The 17,145-nt window shown below is 40.6% G+C and overlaps 1 protein-coding gene across 1 annotated transcript in view; it reads right to left on the bottom strand.

Annotated features, from left to right (window-relative positions):
* The window catches only part of mrc1a (mannose receptor, C type 1a), a 165,080-nt gene that overhangs the window by 46,429 nt on the left and 101,506 nt on the right, over positions 1–17,145 (bottom strand). The window contains exons 16-19 of the mRNA XM_072253795.1: positions 16,295–16,336; positions 8,679–8,839; positions 8,510–8,574; positions 2,622–2,722 (exon numbers count right to left, since the gene is read on the bottom strand). Of these exons, the coding sequence (XP_072109896.1) occupies positions 2,622–2,722; positions 8,510–8,574; positions 8,679–8,839; positions 16,295–16,336 (369 nt within the window). The remainder of the gene's footprint in view (positions 1–2,621; positions 2,723–8,509; positions 8,575–8,678; positions 8,840–16,294; positions 16,337–17,145) is intronic.

The following is a 17,145-nucleotide window of genomic DNA, read 5'->3' as shown; positions in this document are numbered from 1 at the left end:
CAGGAACAATTCTAGCATGGATAAAGCAGTGGCTGATTTGTAGGAGGCAAAAGGTGGGAATAAAGGAAGCCTTCTTTTGGCTGGCTTTCCACAGGACTCTCTGTTGGGACCAATTCTTTTTACGTTATATGCCAAAGATTTAGATGATGGAATTCATGGCTTTGTTGCAAATTTTGCAGACGATATGAAAACAGCTGAAGGGGCAGATAGTTCTGAGGAAGTAGAAAGGCTACAGAGGACTTAGATTAGGAGAATTGGCAAATAAGTGGCAGATGGAATACAGTGTCAGGAAATATATGGTCATGTACTTTGTAAGAAGGAATGAAAGGGTTGACTATTTTCTTAATGGAGAGAAAATCTAAAAATCTGAGGTGCAAAAGGACTTGGGCGTTCTTGTGCAGGATTCTTTAAAGGTTGATTTGCAGGTTGAGTCGGTGGTGAGTCCCTTATCTTAGAAAGGATGTGATGAAACAGGAGAAGATTAAAGGAGGTTCAAAAAATTATTCCAGGAGTGAATGGTTTGTTATATGAAGAGATTTTGATGGCTCTGGGCTTGTATTCACTGGAATTTAGAAGAATGAAAGGCCTTGGTAGAGTGGGTACGGAGAGGATGTTTCCTATGGTGGGAATGTCTGTGACTAAAAGACACAGCCTCAGAATAGAGGATGCCCTTTTAGAACAGAGCTCAGGAGATCCTTTAGCCAGAGAGTGGTGAATCTGTTGAATTCTTTGCCAAGGGTAGCTGTGGAGGTCAAGTCTTTATATATACTTAAGGCAGAGGTTGATGGATTTTTGATTAGTCAGGGAATGAAGAGATGAAAAATGGATCAGCCATGATGAAATGGCGGAGCAGATTCAATTCACTAAATAATCTAATTCCGTCCTATATCATATGGTCTTACCTAGAAAACAAGGACATTTATGTTAGAATGTTATTTCTAGATTTCTGGTTGGCACACAACACTATTGTTCCTCAGACATTGTTGAACGAATTACTACTCCTCATTCTAAACACACCATTGTGCAACTGGGTACTGGACTTCCTAATCATCAAAGCTCAGATAGTCAGGATGCACACTGCTCCACCTTCCCCATTGTCCTCAACACGGGTGCTCCCCAAGCTGCGAACTGAGCCTATTTGCTATACATTTTGCTCATACGTGACTGCATGACCAAACACCCGAGTAATCACATTGCCAAGTTTGCCAATGACACAACAGTGGTGGTCTCATTACCAACAACAGTAAGACAACCTGCAGAGAGATGGTGGAAGAGCTTGCGGCCTGGTGCCAGGTAAATACCTCCTTCTTCACTGTCAATAAGACAAAGGAGATGGTTATCGACTTCACTAGAACTCACTCCATTCACACTCCTCTTTACGTTGGCAGCTGAGTTGTACATACTGCGAGCGGGTTCAAACTCCTTGGGACTGCACATCTTGCACAACCTCTCATACACAATCAGGAAAGTGCACCAGTACCCCTACTTTCTGAGGAGGCTGAAGAGAGCTGAACTATACACATCTAGAGTAATATCCTTCTACAGATGCACAGCAGAGAGCGTCCTAACATGCTGCATCACTGCATGGTGTGTAAACTGCACTGGAGGGGACAGGAAGGCTCTACAACAGGTAGTCAAAACTGCCCAATGCATCACCGGCAGCAGCTTACCCGTCATCAAGGACATACGTACAGGAACTGTACCAGAAAAGGATCAGTAACATCATAAAGGATCCCACCCACCTTTCTCATAGACTGTTTGTCCTACTCCTAGCAGGGAGGAGGCTATGAGCATCCATGCCAGATCCACTAGACTCAAAAACAGTTAGTTTCCCTCAGCAATAAGGCTGCTCAACACCTCCACCCCTAACCCAATCCCTCCACATCCCCCACCAACGCCACTACTTTATGATTTCCTGTCAGTCACCTTATGTACAGACACTCCTGTGCCCAGTATCACTTTATGGACATACAATCAATTTATGTATACAAGATATCTTATGCATTTATATTTATTGTGTTTTTAATTATTGTGTTTTTGTGCAGCACAAAAACGAATGCAATAAGATAAAGAACACAATAATTAAAAACACAGTAAGTATTAAGGGGTGAAGCAGTTAAAATGGAGATGAATTGAATTTCTTTCTCTCAGAGGGTCATGAATTTTTGGAACTCTTATCCTCAAAGGACAGACTGTGACTATTTTTTTATGGAAAAGGTAAATAGATGCCTGATGAACAGGGTGTGTGGAGGTATTTAATGCTCTGCTACATAGGCACATGAATACGTAGAGAATGGGAGGATATGGAAGGATATCAATCACAAACAAAGTTGAGAAGTTTAACTTTCAGAGCTCAAAGCATATAGGGAAACATTCTTTTGAGTTTGGATTTCAAGGGATTGTGAAAATAATGCATGTAAATGCATTGCATGCATTGACATGTATTTGTACACAAGAACATTGAATGCAGTGTGAATGTGCATGGTGCATTGCATGTTGTGCTGGTACTAAAATCACCCCACCCTCCCTGCACCCCACTAATAAAATAGCTGCATGCACCCCACACCATTTTGACATATGTTTCCAAGCACTTAAATATTTACAGCAATGTTAATTCTTACCCATGTTTGTGTACATGGTAACACAGTTTTCATCATTATTTGCAAAATTAGGCTCATGCTGGGCCCAAGCAAGATAAGCAATTGGAGAACTGTCGATCCACCTAAGAAATCAAGGTAAAAAAAATGTTAGTCTCATTGGAAAAGGACAGGTCACTCATCTGCGTCGTTCTTTTTTGCAATCCTGTATTTAATCTCTAAGCAATGCTCCAGTTTTTTTATAAATATATTTTGGTTGTAAATTAATGGGACCCAATGCGAGAGATGTAAGACCAGGACTTATCCAGGTGACACAGGGAGCCCTGGTTTTCATTTCTGGTGTCGCTGAGGCCAGGAGCAGCATCTTCCACCCCACTGCCTCCCATTGCTTCTGCCTCCATTCTGTGCTGATAGATTTCTCAGCTTGCACTGCCTCAGCCTTCCATTCTCAACCTGGATAGGCTTAATACTAAACCTCTGGCACAAGAACAACAACTGAATGAAGGAAATCAATCACTAAGGGAATTGAAACACAAACAACAGGAATTGTGCAGATGCTGGAAATTCAAGCAACACACATAAAAGTTGCTGGTGAACGCAGCAGGCCAGGCAGCATCTCTAGGAAGAGGTGCAGTCGACATTTCAGGCCGAGACCCTTCAGTCCTGACGAAAGGTCTCGGCCTGAAACGTCGACTGCACCTCTTCCTAGAGATGCTGCCTGGCCTGCTGCGTTCACCAGCAACTTTTATGTGTGTTACTAAGGGAATTGTTTTTGTTAGTATATTTACTCCTTTCAAGATTTTTAATGGTGGAATTATGTTTTTGGTGTAATGATTATTTCAAAAACGCATATTTTAACAAGCTTTTCACTGTGTAAACATGTCCCAAGGCGTGACTGAATCCATGTAAATCCTTCATTGGCTTGATGGCACTAGTAGCTTTGGCTTAGAAGGTAGGGCCTCACTACTTGTCAGGAGAGAGCAGGCTCTCCGTGCTGAGTTATCACTATGTCTACATGCTCTTGGAAATCATATCATTAGAAAGGCACACAAAAGACTCTGCACCACCAACACCAGCACTTAAAATCTGCTTCTTCAAATGTTTAAACCATAGTTAAGACATAAAATAAATAAAGAACCCCATTATTTATACCAAAGTTCAACTTCTAATCCAGTATGTTATTTTTACAGGTGAGCTGTGATGATTTTGGCAAGATTCATTTCTCAGAGATAGTAGCAATAAAGCATTTAAAATGTCATAGAATCTAAGAATGATTCAGCAGAGAAACATGCTTTTTTAGCATATCTTGTCCATCCCAAATTGGATTCCTATCAATGCTCAGACCATTTTCTTGCATTGGGTTTGTATCCCTCCATTCCTTTCCTTTCCAAGCAACTCTCCAAATGCCTTATAGATGTTGTAATTATATCTGCTTCCATTACCTCCTCTAGCAGTATGTTCCAGACATACATCACCCTCTGTGTGGAAAAATTAACTCTTTAGATCTCCTTTAAATTTCTGTCTTCTTACCTTAAACCTGTACCCTCTAGTTCTAGACTACCTTGCCCCAGGCAAAAGGTACTGATTTTCTGTCTCATCTATGCCCATCAGGATTGTACACTGAGTCCACTGTTCTACTCTCTCTACACATATGACTGTATAGCTAGGCACAGCTCAAGTGCCATCAGAATCTCAGTCGGCAATGAGGAGCCATATAAGAGTGGGATAAGTTGGTTGAATGGTGTCGCAACAACCATCAACTGCAAGTCTGAGGAATTAATTGTCGACTTCAGGAAGGGGTAGTTGTGAGAACAGTTACCAGTCCTCATTGAAGGGTCAGCAGTGGAAAGAATGAGCAGTTTCAAGTTCCAGGGCATCAACATCTTGGGCCCAACATTTTTCTTGGCATTACAAGAATGATACTGGCACGGAAAATTGAATGGCTGACAGGCAGGAGACAGCGAGTGGGATTAAAAGGGCCCTTTTTCTGGCTGGTTGCCTGTGGCTAGTGATGTTCCTCAGGGGTCAGTATTGGGACCGCTGCTTTTCACATTGCTCGTTAATGATTTGTATAACGATATTGATGGCTTTGTGGCAAAGTTTGTAGTGATATGAAGGTAGGTGGAGGGGTAGGATGTGCTGAGGAAGCAACGCGATTGCAGCAGGACTTAAGACAGATTGGAAGAATAGGCAAAATAATGGCAGATGAAATACAGTGTTGGTAAATGTGTGATATAGTAATGTAGTTCGGCAAAAGGAACAATAGTGCGGACTATTATCTGAATGGGGAGAAGGTTCAAACATCAGAGGTGCAGAAGGACTTAGGAGTCCACATACAAGACTCCCAGAAGGCTAACTTACAGGTTGAGAGATAAAGAAGGAAAATGGAATGTTGGCATGTATTTCAAGGGGAATAGAATATAAAAGCAGGGAGAAAATGCTGAGGCTTTATAAGACACTAGTCAGGTTGCACTTGGGAGCACTGTCAACAGTTTCGGGCCCCCTATCTCAGAAAGGATGTGTTGGCATTGGAGAGAGTCCAGAGGAGATTCACGAGGATGATTCTGGGCTTTAGGTCTGTACTCATCGGAGTTTAAAAGAATATGTGGGGGGGCGGGGGGAACCTCGTTGAAACCTACCAAATTTTGAAAAAACTAGATAGGGTGGATATTTCCTATGGTAGGGGTATCCACAACTAGAAAGCATAGCCTCAAAATTGAGGATCTATCTTTTAGAACAGAGGTAAGGAGGAACCTTTTAGCCAGGGAGCAGTAAATCTGTGGAATGCTCTGACACAGACTGCCGTGAAGGCCAAGTCTATGCATATACTCAAGGTGGAATTTGATTATTTCCTGATTGGGCTGGGCATCAAAGGATATGGCAAGAAAGCAGGTGTATGGATTTGAGTGGGATCCAGGATTAGCTATGATGGAATGGTGAAGCAGACTCGATGGGCTGAATGGCCTAATTCTCCTCCTATGTCTTATGGTCTTAACACATTGATGCAATCACAAAGAAGGCATGCCAGTGGCTACATTAGGAGTTCGAGGACTCTTAAAAATCTCTACAGATGTACAGTGGAAAGCATCCAGTGGAAAGGTCCAAAGTATTGATGCAATTACAAAGAAAGCACAACAGGGCTATATTTCACGAGAAGTTGGAAAAAACTTGGTATGTCACCAAAGACACAAGCAAACTTCTACAGATATACAATGGAGAGCATTCTAACTGGTTTCATCACTTTCTGGTATGGAGGGGCCACCGCACAGGATCAGAAAAAGTCACAGAAAGTTATAAATTCAGGCAGCTCCATCATGGGCACTAGCCTCCCCAGCATCGAGGACACATTCGAAAGACAATGCCTCAAGAAGGCAGCATCCATCATTAAGGAACTCCATCACCCAGGACATGCCCTCTTTTCATTGCTATCATCGAGGAGGAGGTACAGGAGACTGAAGACACACTCAACATTTCAGGAACAGCTTCTTCCTTTCTGCCATCAGATTTATGAATGGTTAATGAACCCATGAACGTTACTTCACTACGTTTTTGCTTTCTTTTTGCACTTCTTACTTAATTGAATTTTTAATGGATATTTCTTATTGCAATTTAGAGACTTTTTTGTTATGTATTGCAATGCACTGCTGCCACAGAACAACATATTTCATGACATATTCCAGTGATATTAAACCTGATTCTGATCCCAGTCCTGACTGGTTACACACATGACATTATGGAGGTACCAATGACCAAGGACCACTAGAGGCTGCACAGGGTTGTAGACTCAGACTCAGCCAGTTCCATCACAGACACAATCTCAACCCACTGCCCTCCAACACCCACACATGTGTTAGGAGGAAAATGCAGGTAGGTGGAGATGAGTCCATGGTGAGATCAGCCATGATCTTATTCAATGGCGGAGCAGGCTTGATGGGCCAGATGGCCTTCTCGTGTCCTGCTCCTATATCTTATGTTTTTATCAAAGACATAGAAGATAGGACAGTACAGCACAGTACAGATCCTTCAGCCAATGATGTTACCCTTTTCTATGATAATCCCACATTTGCCAGGGTCCCTCTCACGGGTGAATACTGGAGCAAAGTATTCATTTGGGACCTTCCCTACCTCCTCAGGCTGCAGGCACTCATTTCTTCTTTTTCCCTCATCAGCCCTATCCTCACTCTAATCATCCTCGTGTTCTTGATGTACATGTTGCATGCCTTGGGGTCTTCCTTAATCCTTCTTGCCAAGGACTTCTCATATCCCCTTCCAACTCTCCTACATCCCTTCTTAATCTCCTTTCTGGCTACCTTATAGCTCTTTCAAGTGCCTTATCTGATCCTTGCTTCCTACACCTAAGTATGCTTACTTCTTCCTCTTGACTAGATGCTCCAAATCTATTGTCAGCCCTGTTTTTTTTTTACCCTACCATCGTATCTCTGCCTCTATGAGACAAACCCATATAAATGCTCCTCAAACATCTCCGCATTTCCGCTATGCGTTTTGCTGAGAAAATACATTCCCAACTTATGCTCCAAACTACCAACTTAACAGCATCATAATTCACTCCTCCCCACCAATTAAACTTTCCCATACCTTCTAGTCCTATCTCTGTCCAAGGCAATTGTGTACCAAAGGTTCACCTACTGAGAAATCTATTACCTGACATCTTCAAGAGGCAATATCTCAAGATGGCGGCATCCATCACAGAGGACCCTCACCTTCTGGGACAAGCTCTCTTCTCTTTACTGCTATCAAGGTGGAAGTACAGGAGCTTGGAACCTCTCACTCAACAATTTAGGAACAGATTCTTCCTCTCTGCTTTCTGATTTCTGAATGGTCCTTGAACCCATTAAGACTACCTCATCATTCCTCTAATGTTATTTACTTATTTTTGTAACACATAGTAAATTTCATGTTTTGCACTACACTGCTGCTGCAAAACAACAAATTTTACGACATCTGTCAGTGATAATAAACCTGATTCTTATTATTTTTAAATGATACTTTAAAATCCTGCCATTATTAAGTTACCAACTCCTTGTATGATACTATTCAAGTACCTTTTGAAAATCCATAGTTACTGTATTAACTTTATTACCTGACTGTTATTTCATGAAAGAACTCAATCAGATTGATCAGACAACTTTCTTTTAGCAAGTGTATGCTATTCACCCACCCTTCTCCAAGTAAGAATTAACTGTATTTTGGCAAAGTTATTCTATATTTTCCTACCACTCATGATCATCCGATTGGCCAAGAGTTGAAGAAAGCAGTTCCACATTTCACAATTGGAACTGCATTGAAAGACCAATAGCAAAGCTCATGATGTACTTAATCTCTGATCCCATAAGTGAGGCTACGGTAAATGGTCAAAAATACAAATACAGGAGACTGCAGATCTGTCCAGATGAATAGTCTTGACCTGAAGCCCCAACTGTCCATTTCCCTCCATAGATGCTGCCTGACCTGGTGAATTCCTCCAACATCTTGTGTGAGTACAGTGTCTTTTTCTTAGACTCCTTCCCAGCCTAGAAGAATTGGCACTATTATCTAAATAGTCATTTAATTGTATTTCCCAACTTTGACACATCATTAAAGTCCAGCTTGGATGCTTAAGACAGTAATTGTTAGGAGAATTTAAATGATATTGCTTCTCCTATCTAATTTTCCAATTTACATGGCAATGTGAATAAAGTTCGTGTCCCTGGCATCATTGAGGAAACCCAACTCCAAAAGCAATGGAAAGCTAATTCAACCCATATGCATCCATATTGAATGCATAAATACTTCACAGTATTTGCCTTAGTACCTTATAAGAGTGTATCACCAACTGATGAGAGGAACTAAAGACCTTAAATCCAAAGAGTGAAATATAAGGGTAAAGATCAATTATCAAGACGTTTACTTACTTTATAGTTTTGTCAAGACCCACAAGCAAGCCAATAAAATATTGATTGGAGGGGTATTTCAAAATCTGCAATGATACTTAGGTTAATTCCAAGGTAGACAAAACCACTAAAAATAAATTGTTAATCAATAACTTAAAGAGATAGATTTCCAAAGTGAAATGTATATTACCGATTTCCACAAAAAGATTCTTTCGGAAGCACTGCTGATTACAGCAAGGTCGCCAAACCCTTTTTTGCAGAATTCCCTTGCCTCATCCCATGCCAATTCTTCTTGATTAATATAATACTGAGATTCGCCATATATTAGCCAGCCATCGTCTGTTGTTAGAGCTGTTTTTCACCATTCACAAAAAATATTAGTTCAGGAAAGAATGTATATCTGTATAAATTCATGTATTGTAAATATACAAATTTACAGAACCGTTGAATGACAAATACACAATTAACAAAAGGAAACATCCTGAAGAATTTTAGCGATGCTTCTGTTTGTTATAAGTCATTGGATATCTGCACTATCTATAACAATCTTCATATTTATTTTTAGGAACAAGATACAAAATGATGCAATCCACACTAGCATTTTGACTCAGAATTTGTTTTTCAACATCCTTTTAAGTCCAATGGCATTTCATGAACTTGTCAGGAGAATTGAGCTAGCCCTGTGTCTGATCAAAGTATGCCTCCTTTGAGGATCCATGATGATTATCAGAAAGAGAAAAAGGAGTGAGATTCTTCATTCAATCAGATTGAAGTACTCTCATTTAGGCTCACATTCTGTAAATCAGGAAGTAAAGGACAGGAAATATAAAATTGCATTTAAATCATTGACTCAAGAAATTAAATTATGCTTGAGATAGATGAATGAGAATAAAAAATTTAAAAACTGAAAGAATTTTTAAAATTTATTTTTTTAATATTTAAAATAATCTTGAACAGTACTTTTCCTCTAAGGTGATGACAACACATTTCACTTTATTAGACTTAACTCTGTATGTACAAGCTAAAATGTTCCTCCCATTTTGAGTGTTAAGTTAATGAAGTTTTTCTTATTTATTTCTATTTTGCGATCTGGGTTGCTGGGCAGCATTTTACTGCCCTTTTCTAACTGCCCTTTAGAAGGTGATAGTTAGTTACTATCCTGACTGCAGTTTTTCCCCCGTAAAAGCATGGCAACAATGTTGTTGGAGTGGGAATTTCCAGGATTTATACCTAGAAATGATGAAGGGCCAGCGATATATTTCCAGGCCAGGATTGTGTACAACATATAGGGGAATGCCACTCCCTTCCTGTTCTTGCCCTTCCTCACCATAGAGTTTACGGGAGGTGCAGTGAGTAAAATGGCACATATCACCATTACTGTTAGAGAAGTGAATGCATGTGTAGGGAAGTAATGGTGTGCCAATGAAATTTAATTTTAATTTTAATTAACTGCAACACACTTGCCCTCACAAAATGATAGAGATTACAATGTGAAGCCAATGGACAAAGGTTTGCAAGAGCACAATGTGAAACAGCAGGTCGTGGTATCACAGAGCTGAGCAGCACAGAAACAGCCACTTGGCTGAGATATACAAAGGAGGATAGGCATTGATAGAACAGATGGTAGGAAACATTCCCCAGAGCAGAGATATTTTTGTTCTAACTGCATATGTAGTCCTGTTTTGCACATCAGTTGTTTGTCAGACTTTGTTTATGTATAGTTTTTCATAAATACTATCATCTTTCTTTTTTTCTGTAAAGGCCTGCAAGGAAACAAAGCTCAAATTAATGTATGGTAACATATACATTACATATTTGAATATAGATTTACTTTGAACATTCTAAACAAAAGGACATAGGGATAGGGTAAAGAGGAATAGCTTTAGAGGGGACCTAAAAAAGAACTCTATCAATCAGAGCGTGATTGGAATGTGGAATACACTGCTTGAGGGAATGATGAAGGCAGGGTACTCTGACAACATTTAAAGCCGAAGTCATCTTGTCAGAGTCATACAGGGTGGAAGCAGCCCATTCGGTTCAACTCGTCCATGCTGTGTTGCTCAGGGAGCTAGACCCATCTGTCCATGTTTACCCCTTAGCCCTCTGAACTTGTCATCTCCCTATACTCAGCCAGGTGGCTCTTGAATGTTGCTAATGTGCTTTCTTCAACCAATAATTCTGGCAGCTCATTCCAAAGATGTGCCCCATTTGTGTGAAAAAGCTGTCCCTTGATGCCTGTCTTGCCCATAATCGTAATTCTTAAAAGAGTATCTTGAGAACATGTTAGTTTCTTTGTTCCAGGATTTAGAAGTTTCAACAGGGATGGGGGTGGGTAAAAGAGTATGGGTGTATCAATGCTAATCAAGGATAACATCATAGCGGTAGAAAGAGAGGATCACATGGAGGGATTATCCACTGTGTCAGTGCGGGCAGAGGTCAGAAACCGGAAGTGAGCAATTCAATCTATTGAGAGAGTTTGACAGACCTCCCAGTAGCACAGAGAAACTGTGGAGCAGAATAGGAGGCAGATTTTGGTAAGGTGCAAACATAATAGGATTGTTATCATGGGTGACTTCAGCTTCTCTAATACTAATTGGCATCTCCTTGGTGCAAAAAGTTTAGATGGGGAAGAATTTGCAAGATGTGTCAGGATTCCTGACACAATATATGAAAAGGCCATCAAGAAGAGATGCCATACTGAATTCAACCTGATCAGATAACAGATCTCTCAGTGGGTGAGCATCTTAGAGATAGTGACCACAACTCCTTGACCATTAGCATAGCCTTGGATGGAAATAGAAGGAGCAGTGTGGGAAAGTAATTAGTTGGAGGAAGGTGAATTATGATGCCAGGTAGCATCGTGGGAATAATTTGGAAACAGATGCACTCAGGAAAATGTACAACAGAAATGTGGAGGCTGTTTGGGAAACATTTGCCTGGGGTTCTGGATGGGTTTGTATCACTGAGGCAGGGACAGGATGGTAGGATGAAAGAACCATGGTTGACAAGAGAAGTGGAACATCTAGTCAAGAGAAAGAAAAAAAAAACATACTTAAAGTTTAGAAAACAAGGATGAGATAGGGCCTTTGAGAGTTATAAGAAAGCCAGAAAGGAAATTAAGATGGGATTTAGGAGAGCTGGAAAAGGACATGTGAAGGTCTTGGCAAGTAGGATTAAGGAAAACCCCAAGGCAAAGAATGCAAAGAACGTGAGGATGACTAGAGTAAGAGTAGGACCAATCAGGGAAAAAGTAAATGTGTCTGGAATCAGAGGAGGCACTGGAATTGTTGGCCAGAAAGAACTACAGTTTACAAATCGTTGAATTTGTATGAATGAAGGACAGTGGAAGCAAATGGATCAATTGCCTTTGCTCTTGCCATCAGGAAGGATTTGGTGGCTGCCATTTTGTGAAGAGACTCAGTAGTCTCCATTTTGTGAGACAAAGTTGTTTGGCTTGATTGGTGTTTTAAAGTCGACACAATTATGCTGCAGGTAATCTGATGAACTACGGATCGTTTCCAAATAAGAAATTACTTGTGAAGTGTTCTTTGGTTGGATATAACATACAGGTTTGTTACTGTTGGGGCCTGTATTTGTTCTGCGTGATTCAAGCTGGTTGCTGATTGAGGACAAAGAATTATAAATTACTGATTATCACTTGTGAGGAAGAGGGCAATAAATAGATGTTGGCTTGGAGCAGAGCCAATAACAAGGTATTAACGGTCAGACACATGACCAATACCAAGAAAAATGGAATGCAATATTTGAATTGGTAAGAAATGAGTATAAAAGCAGAGGTTTTCATATGCCGTTTGTACAACACAGCGATAACTTTGTAGGAGATTCTGCATCATAGATGCAATCTGCCCCAAGGACGTGGAGAATTGAAAAGGTACTTTGAAGAACATGTGGCCAGCAGCAGAACCTCCTTTTAACTGGTATTATATTTTCAATTCTTTAACTGTTCATGGAAGGTCAGGGAATCTAAGCAGCTAGGCACACAGGTATTCGGCAAGTTCACGTGTTCTTCCATTGAGACATAAAGGTACTTGTCAGTAATTACAGATTCTCTCTGTGCCTCCCTGATCATTATTACAATTGGTGATTCTTGTAATGAGATCCTCAATGAATACTTTATTTCAGTATTCATCAGTAAGAGGGATCTAGACAAACGTGAGGTCAGTGTAGAATAGAATAATATGCTTGAATATGTTGAGCTTAAGAAAGAGGATATTGTGCTGGGCCATTTGAAAAACATTAGGATAGTTAAGTCCCTGGGACCAGATAGGATATATTCCAGTTTACTACAGGAAATGAGGGAAGAGATTGGACCTTTCATGATAATCTTTGCATCCTCACTGCCACAGGAGTAGTACCAGAAGATTGGATGGGTGGCAAACATTATTCCTTTGTTCAAAAAAATTTATACGAATAATCCTGGGAAATATAGGCCACTGAGTCTTACCTCAGTGGTGGGCAAATTCTTGCAGAGGAGTTTTACCAACAGGATTTATGAGCATTTGCAGAAGCCTAGTCTGATTAAGGATAGTCAGCATGGCTTTGTGAGGGAACAAAATGCCTCATGAGCCTAATTGATACCATTGAGGAAATGACAAAACAAATTGATGAAGATAGAGCAGTGGATGTGGTGTATATGGATCTTAGTAAGGCAGTCAACAAGGTTGGGTGGCAGGCTAGCATAATGGTTAATACAATGCTTTGCGGTAAGGGTGACTTGGGTTCCATTCCTGCCGCAGTCTGTAAGAACTTTGTACGTTCTCCCTGTGACCGCGTGGGTTTCCTCCAGGTGTTCTGGTTTCCTCCCACTGTCAAAAGACGTACCAGTTGGTAGGTTAATTGGACATTTGTAATTTGTATGGTGATTAGGCTAGGATTAAATCGAGGGATTGTTGGGTGGTTGGCTCGAAGGTCCAGAGGGGGATATTCCACACTGTATCTCAATAAATTAAAAAAAAGATTTTCCCCATAGTAGCCTCAATCAAAACATCAGGAGGAATGGAAGAAGAAGAAGAAGGCCCTTAACTCCAAGTGGAATCATTGGGATGCCGTCATGACCGCATGTTTTTAGCAGGCTTTCTTATTTTTACGAGGCTGAGTTGCTAGCTCGATGCTCAACCCAGCACGGATGGAAAGCGTGCAAGGGAGTTGGCTGGATTCGAACTCGGGAGCCTTTGCTTGGAGTCCGGCACCAATGCCACTGCGCCACCAGCTGGCTAGCGGGAGGAATGGGATTCAGGTAAACTTGACTGGGTGGATTTGGAATTGGCTGCCCACAGAAATCAGAGAATGCTGAGAGTTGGGCCTGGTCTGCCTGGAGATCCATGATCAGTGGCGTTCTGGGACCCCTGCTTTTTGTGATTTTTTTATAAATGATTTGGATGAGGAAGTGAAAGGGTAGTTTACTAAGTTTGTAGATGACATGAAGGTTTGTGGTGTTGTGGACACTGTAGAGCTTTGTCACAGGTTACAGTAGGACATTAATTAGATGCAGAGCTAGGCTGAGAAGTGGCAGAGGTGGATGATAAGAGGAATAAATTGAGAGAACAGCCAGCACCTTTTATTCCAGGGCAGCAGAGATGAATACAAGAGGACATCATTTTAAGGTGATTGGAGAGAAGTATCGGATAGATATCAGAGCTAGGACTTTGCACAGAATTTTAAGTGCAAAGAACATGCTGCTCGGGGGTACTGGTTGAGACAACACATTAGGGACATTTAAGAGACTGTTGGATAGGTACATGGATGATGGGGAAATGGAGAGCGATATGGGAAGGGTTATATATATTCACTTGGAGTGCAATAAAAGGATTGCAAGGGACAAAACTGGTCCTCAAGAATATCAGAATAGTAATCCATATGTGGATCCAAAAGAGATGGGGAGAGATCTTAAATGGACAGAGTCTACAGAAGTGAGGCAAAGCGGCATTGACTTCATGGACACTATACAGATTACATGTGAGGAGGTGTTTTCTGCCTTGAGGCAAATTATGTTGAATAAATCCCCAGGATCCGACAAAGTGTTCCTTCAGACCCTGTGGGAGGCAAGTGTAGAAATTGCAGAGGCCCTCGCAGAGATATTTAAATCATCCTTAGCAACAGGTGAGGTACTGGAGGACTGGAGGATAGCCAATGTTGCTCTGCTGTTTAAGAAAAACTCTTAAAAAGAACAGGAAATTATAGGCCAGTAAGCCTGGCATCAGTAGTGGGAAGGTTATTGGAAGGTATTCTAAGGGACTGGATGTAAGACCGTAAGACCAAAAGTTATAGGAGCAGATTTAGGCCATTTGACCCATTGAGTCTGCTCCACCATTTCACCATGGCTGATCTATTTCCCTCTCAGTCCCAGTCTCCTATACGACCATATATAACTATTTGCATAGACATGGACTGACTAAAGATCGTCAGCATGGCTTCGTGTGTGATAGGTCATATCTAACCAACCTTATAGAGATTTTTTTGAGGAAGTTACCAGAAAAGCTGATGAAGGCAAGGCAGTGGATGTTGTCTACATGGATTTTAGCAAGGCACTTGACAAGGTACTGCATGGGAGGTTGGTCAATAAGGTTCAGTCACTTGGCATTCAAGATAAGGTAGTAAATTGGAGAAATAAGAGAGTGGTAGTAAATCGATGCCTCTCTGACTGGAAGCCTGCAGCTAGTGGAATGTCACACAGGGATCAGAGCTGGGTCCTGTATTGTTTGTCATCTACATCAGTGATCTGGATGATCATGCGGTTAACTGGATCAGCAAATTTGCTGTTGACATCATGACTGATGGTGTAGTGTACTGCGAGAAAGACTCTCAGAGCTTGCAGCAAGATCTGGACCAGCTGAAAAAATAGGCTGAAAACGCAGATGGAATTTAATGCAGACGAGTGTGAGGTATTGCATGTTGGTAAAACCAACCAGGGTAGGTCTTACATAGTGAATGGTAGGATACTGAGGAGTGCTGTTGAATAAAGAGATCTGGGAATACAGGTCCATAATTCATTGAAAGTGGAACACAGAGTGAAGTTTTGTAAGATGTTGCTGTGGCCTAGATTGAAATATTGTGTGCAGTTTTGTTCACCTACCTACAGGAGGGATGTAAATAAGGTTGAGAGTACAGGACAATTTACATGGATGGTGCTGGGACTGGAGGACCTGTGTTATAAGGAAAGATTGAATAGGTTAGGACTTTATTCCTTGAAACATAGAAGACTGAGGGTAGATTTGATAGAGGTATACAAGATGATGACGGTTATAAATAAGGTAAATGCAAAAGCAGGCTCTTTCTACGGAGGTAGAAAGGTGATAAGTTTAAGAGGAACATGAGGGGAATCTTCTTCGTTCTGAGGCTGGCGAGAGGGTGGAATAAGCTTCCAACGCAAGTGGAGCATGCGATCTCGACTTCAACTTTTAAGAAGCTTGGACAGGTACCTTGATGGTAGGAGTATGGAGGGCTATGGTCCCAGTGCAGGTCAATGGAAGTAGACAACTTAAATGGTTTGGCATGATCTAGGTGGGCTGAAAGGCCTGTTACTGTGCTGAACTTCTCTATGAGTCTAAAAGGTTGGCACAACATTGTGGACCAAAGGGCCTGTTCTATTCTGTTCTGTACTGTACTGTTCTACATTCTATGTTCTAAATAACCAACACGTAGAAAACAATGGATCAAGTGTTTATAATAGGGTTAGTATAGAAAAATAGCTTATGATCAGCATATACATGGTGGACCAAAGATTTTGTTTCTGTACCATATGACTGCATGGAAATAAAATGACAATTATTAAAAATCTTTACTCACCTCCTGAAGTTTCAGTTGAAGGTTCAGGCTTTACAGTTTTTCCTAAGGAATTAGAATATTAAATTATAAATAAATAATAAACAAGTAATTAATTACATTCAACTTCAAGTTTAATTGTCATTCAACAATGCATAGAAATACAGCCAAATGAAACACTATTCACCAAAATCTTATTTTAAAATACAATCTCATAACAGACACCGTACCTTACTATAAGTACAAGATTAATCCAGTTTTAGAGTCAGAGCCCTACAAATGATATTATAACTGATCCATTATCACAGATAGAACAAACTACAATAACCATCTGGTTATAATATTACAGGATAAACAAACAGGAACTACTTACTTTTGAAATGCACAAAACATTCAGAATTTAATGAGTGAAAAATACCAGAAATATGCTGAATTAAAAGACGAAATTGAATGACTATGGAACATAAACAGGGTCTGTACATTGTCCCAATAGTAATATTTACATCTGATATCATCCAAAGTCACTACACAGTAGCAATAAACAATTAGGCCTGCACAGCAATATTTATGGAATTCTCCAGAAGGTCACAAGACTAAATACCACTAGAAGAGTCTGAAAGTTCCTAGCAGTTGAGAAATGAGTGTGCTCGTCTCTGGCCATACCACAGGTTTTACCAGCCTGAGCTGAGAAAAAAATAAAAATAATCATAAATAATAAATAAGCAATAAATATTGATAACATGAGATGAAGGGTCCTTGAAAGTGAGTCCATAGGTTATGAGAACAGTTCAGTGATGGGGTGAGTGAAACTGAGTGAAGTTATCCACTCTGGTTAAGGAGCCTGATGGTTGAGGGATAATAACTGTTCCTGAACT

This window comes from Mobula birostris, chromosome 3 (assembly GCF_030028105.1).
Source record: "Mobula birostris isolate sMobBir1 chromosome 3, sMobBir1.hap1, whole genome shotgun sequence".
NCBI lineage: Eukaryota > Metazoa > Chordata > Chondrichthyes > Myliobatiformes > Myliobatidae > Mobula > Mobula birostris.
Note: the sequence above shows the minus strand (reverse complement) of the source record. Positions and strands in the feature narration are given on the sequence as shown.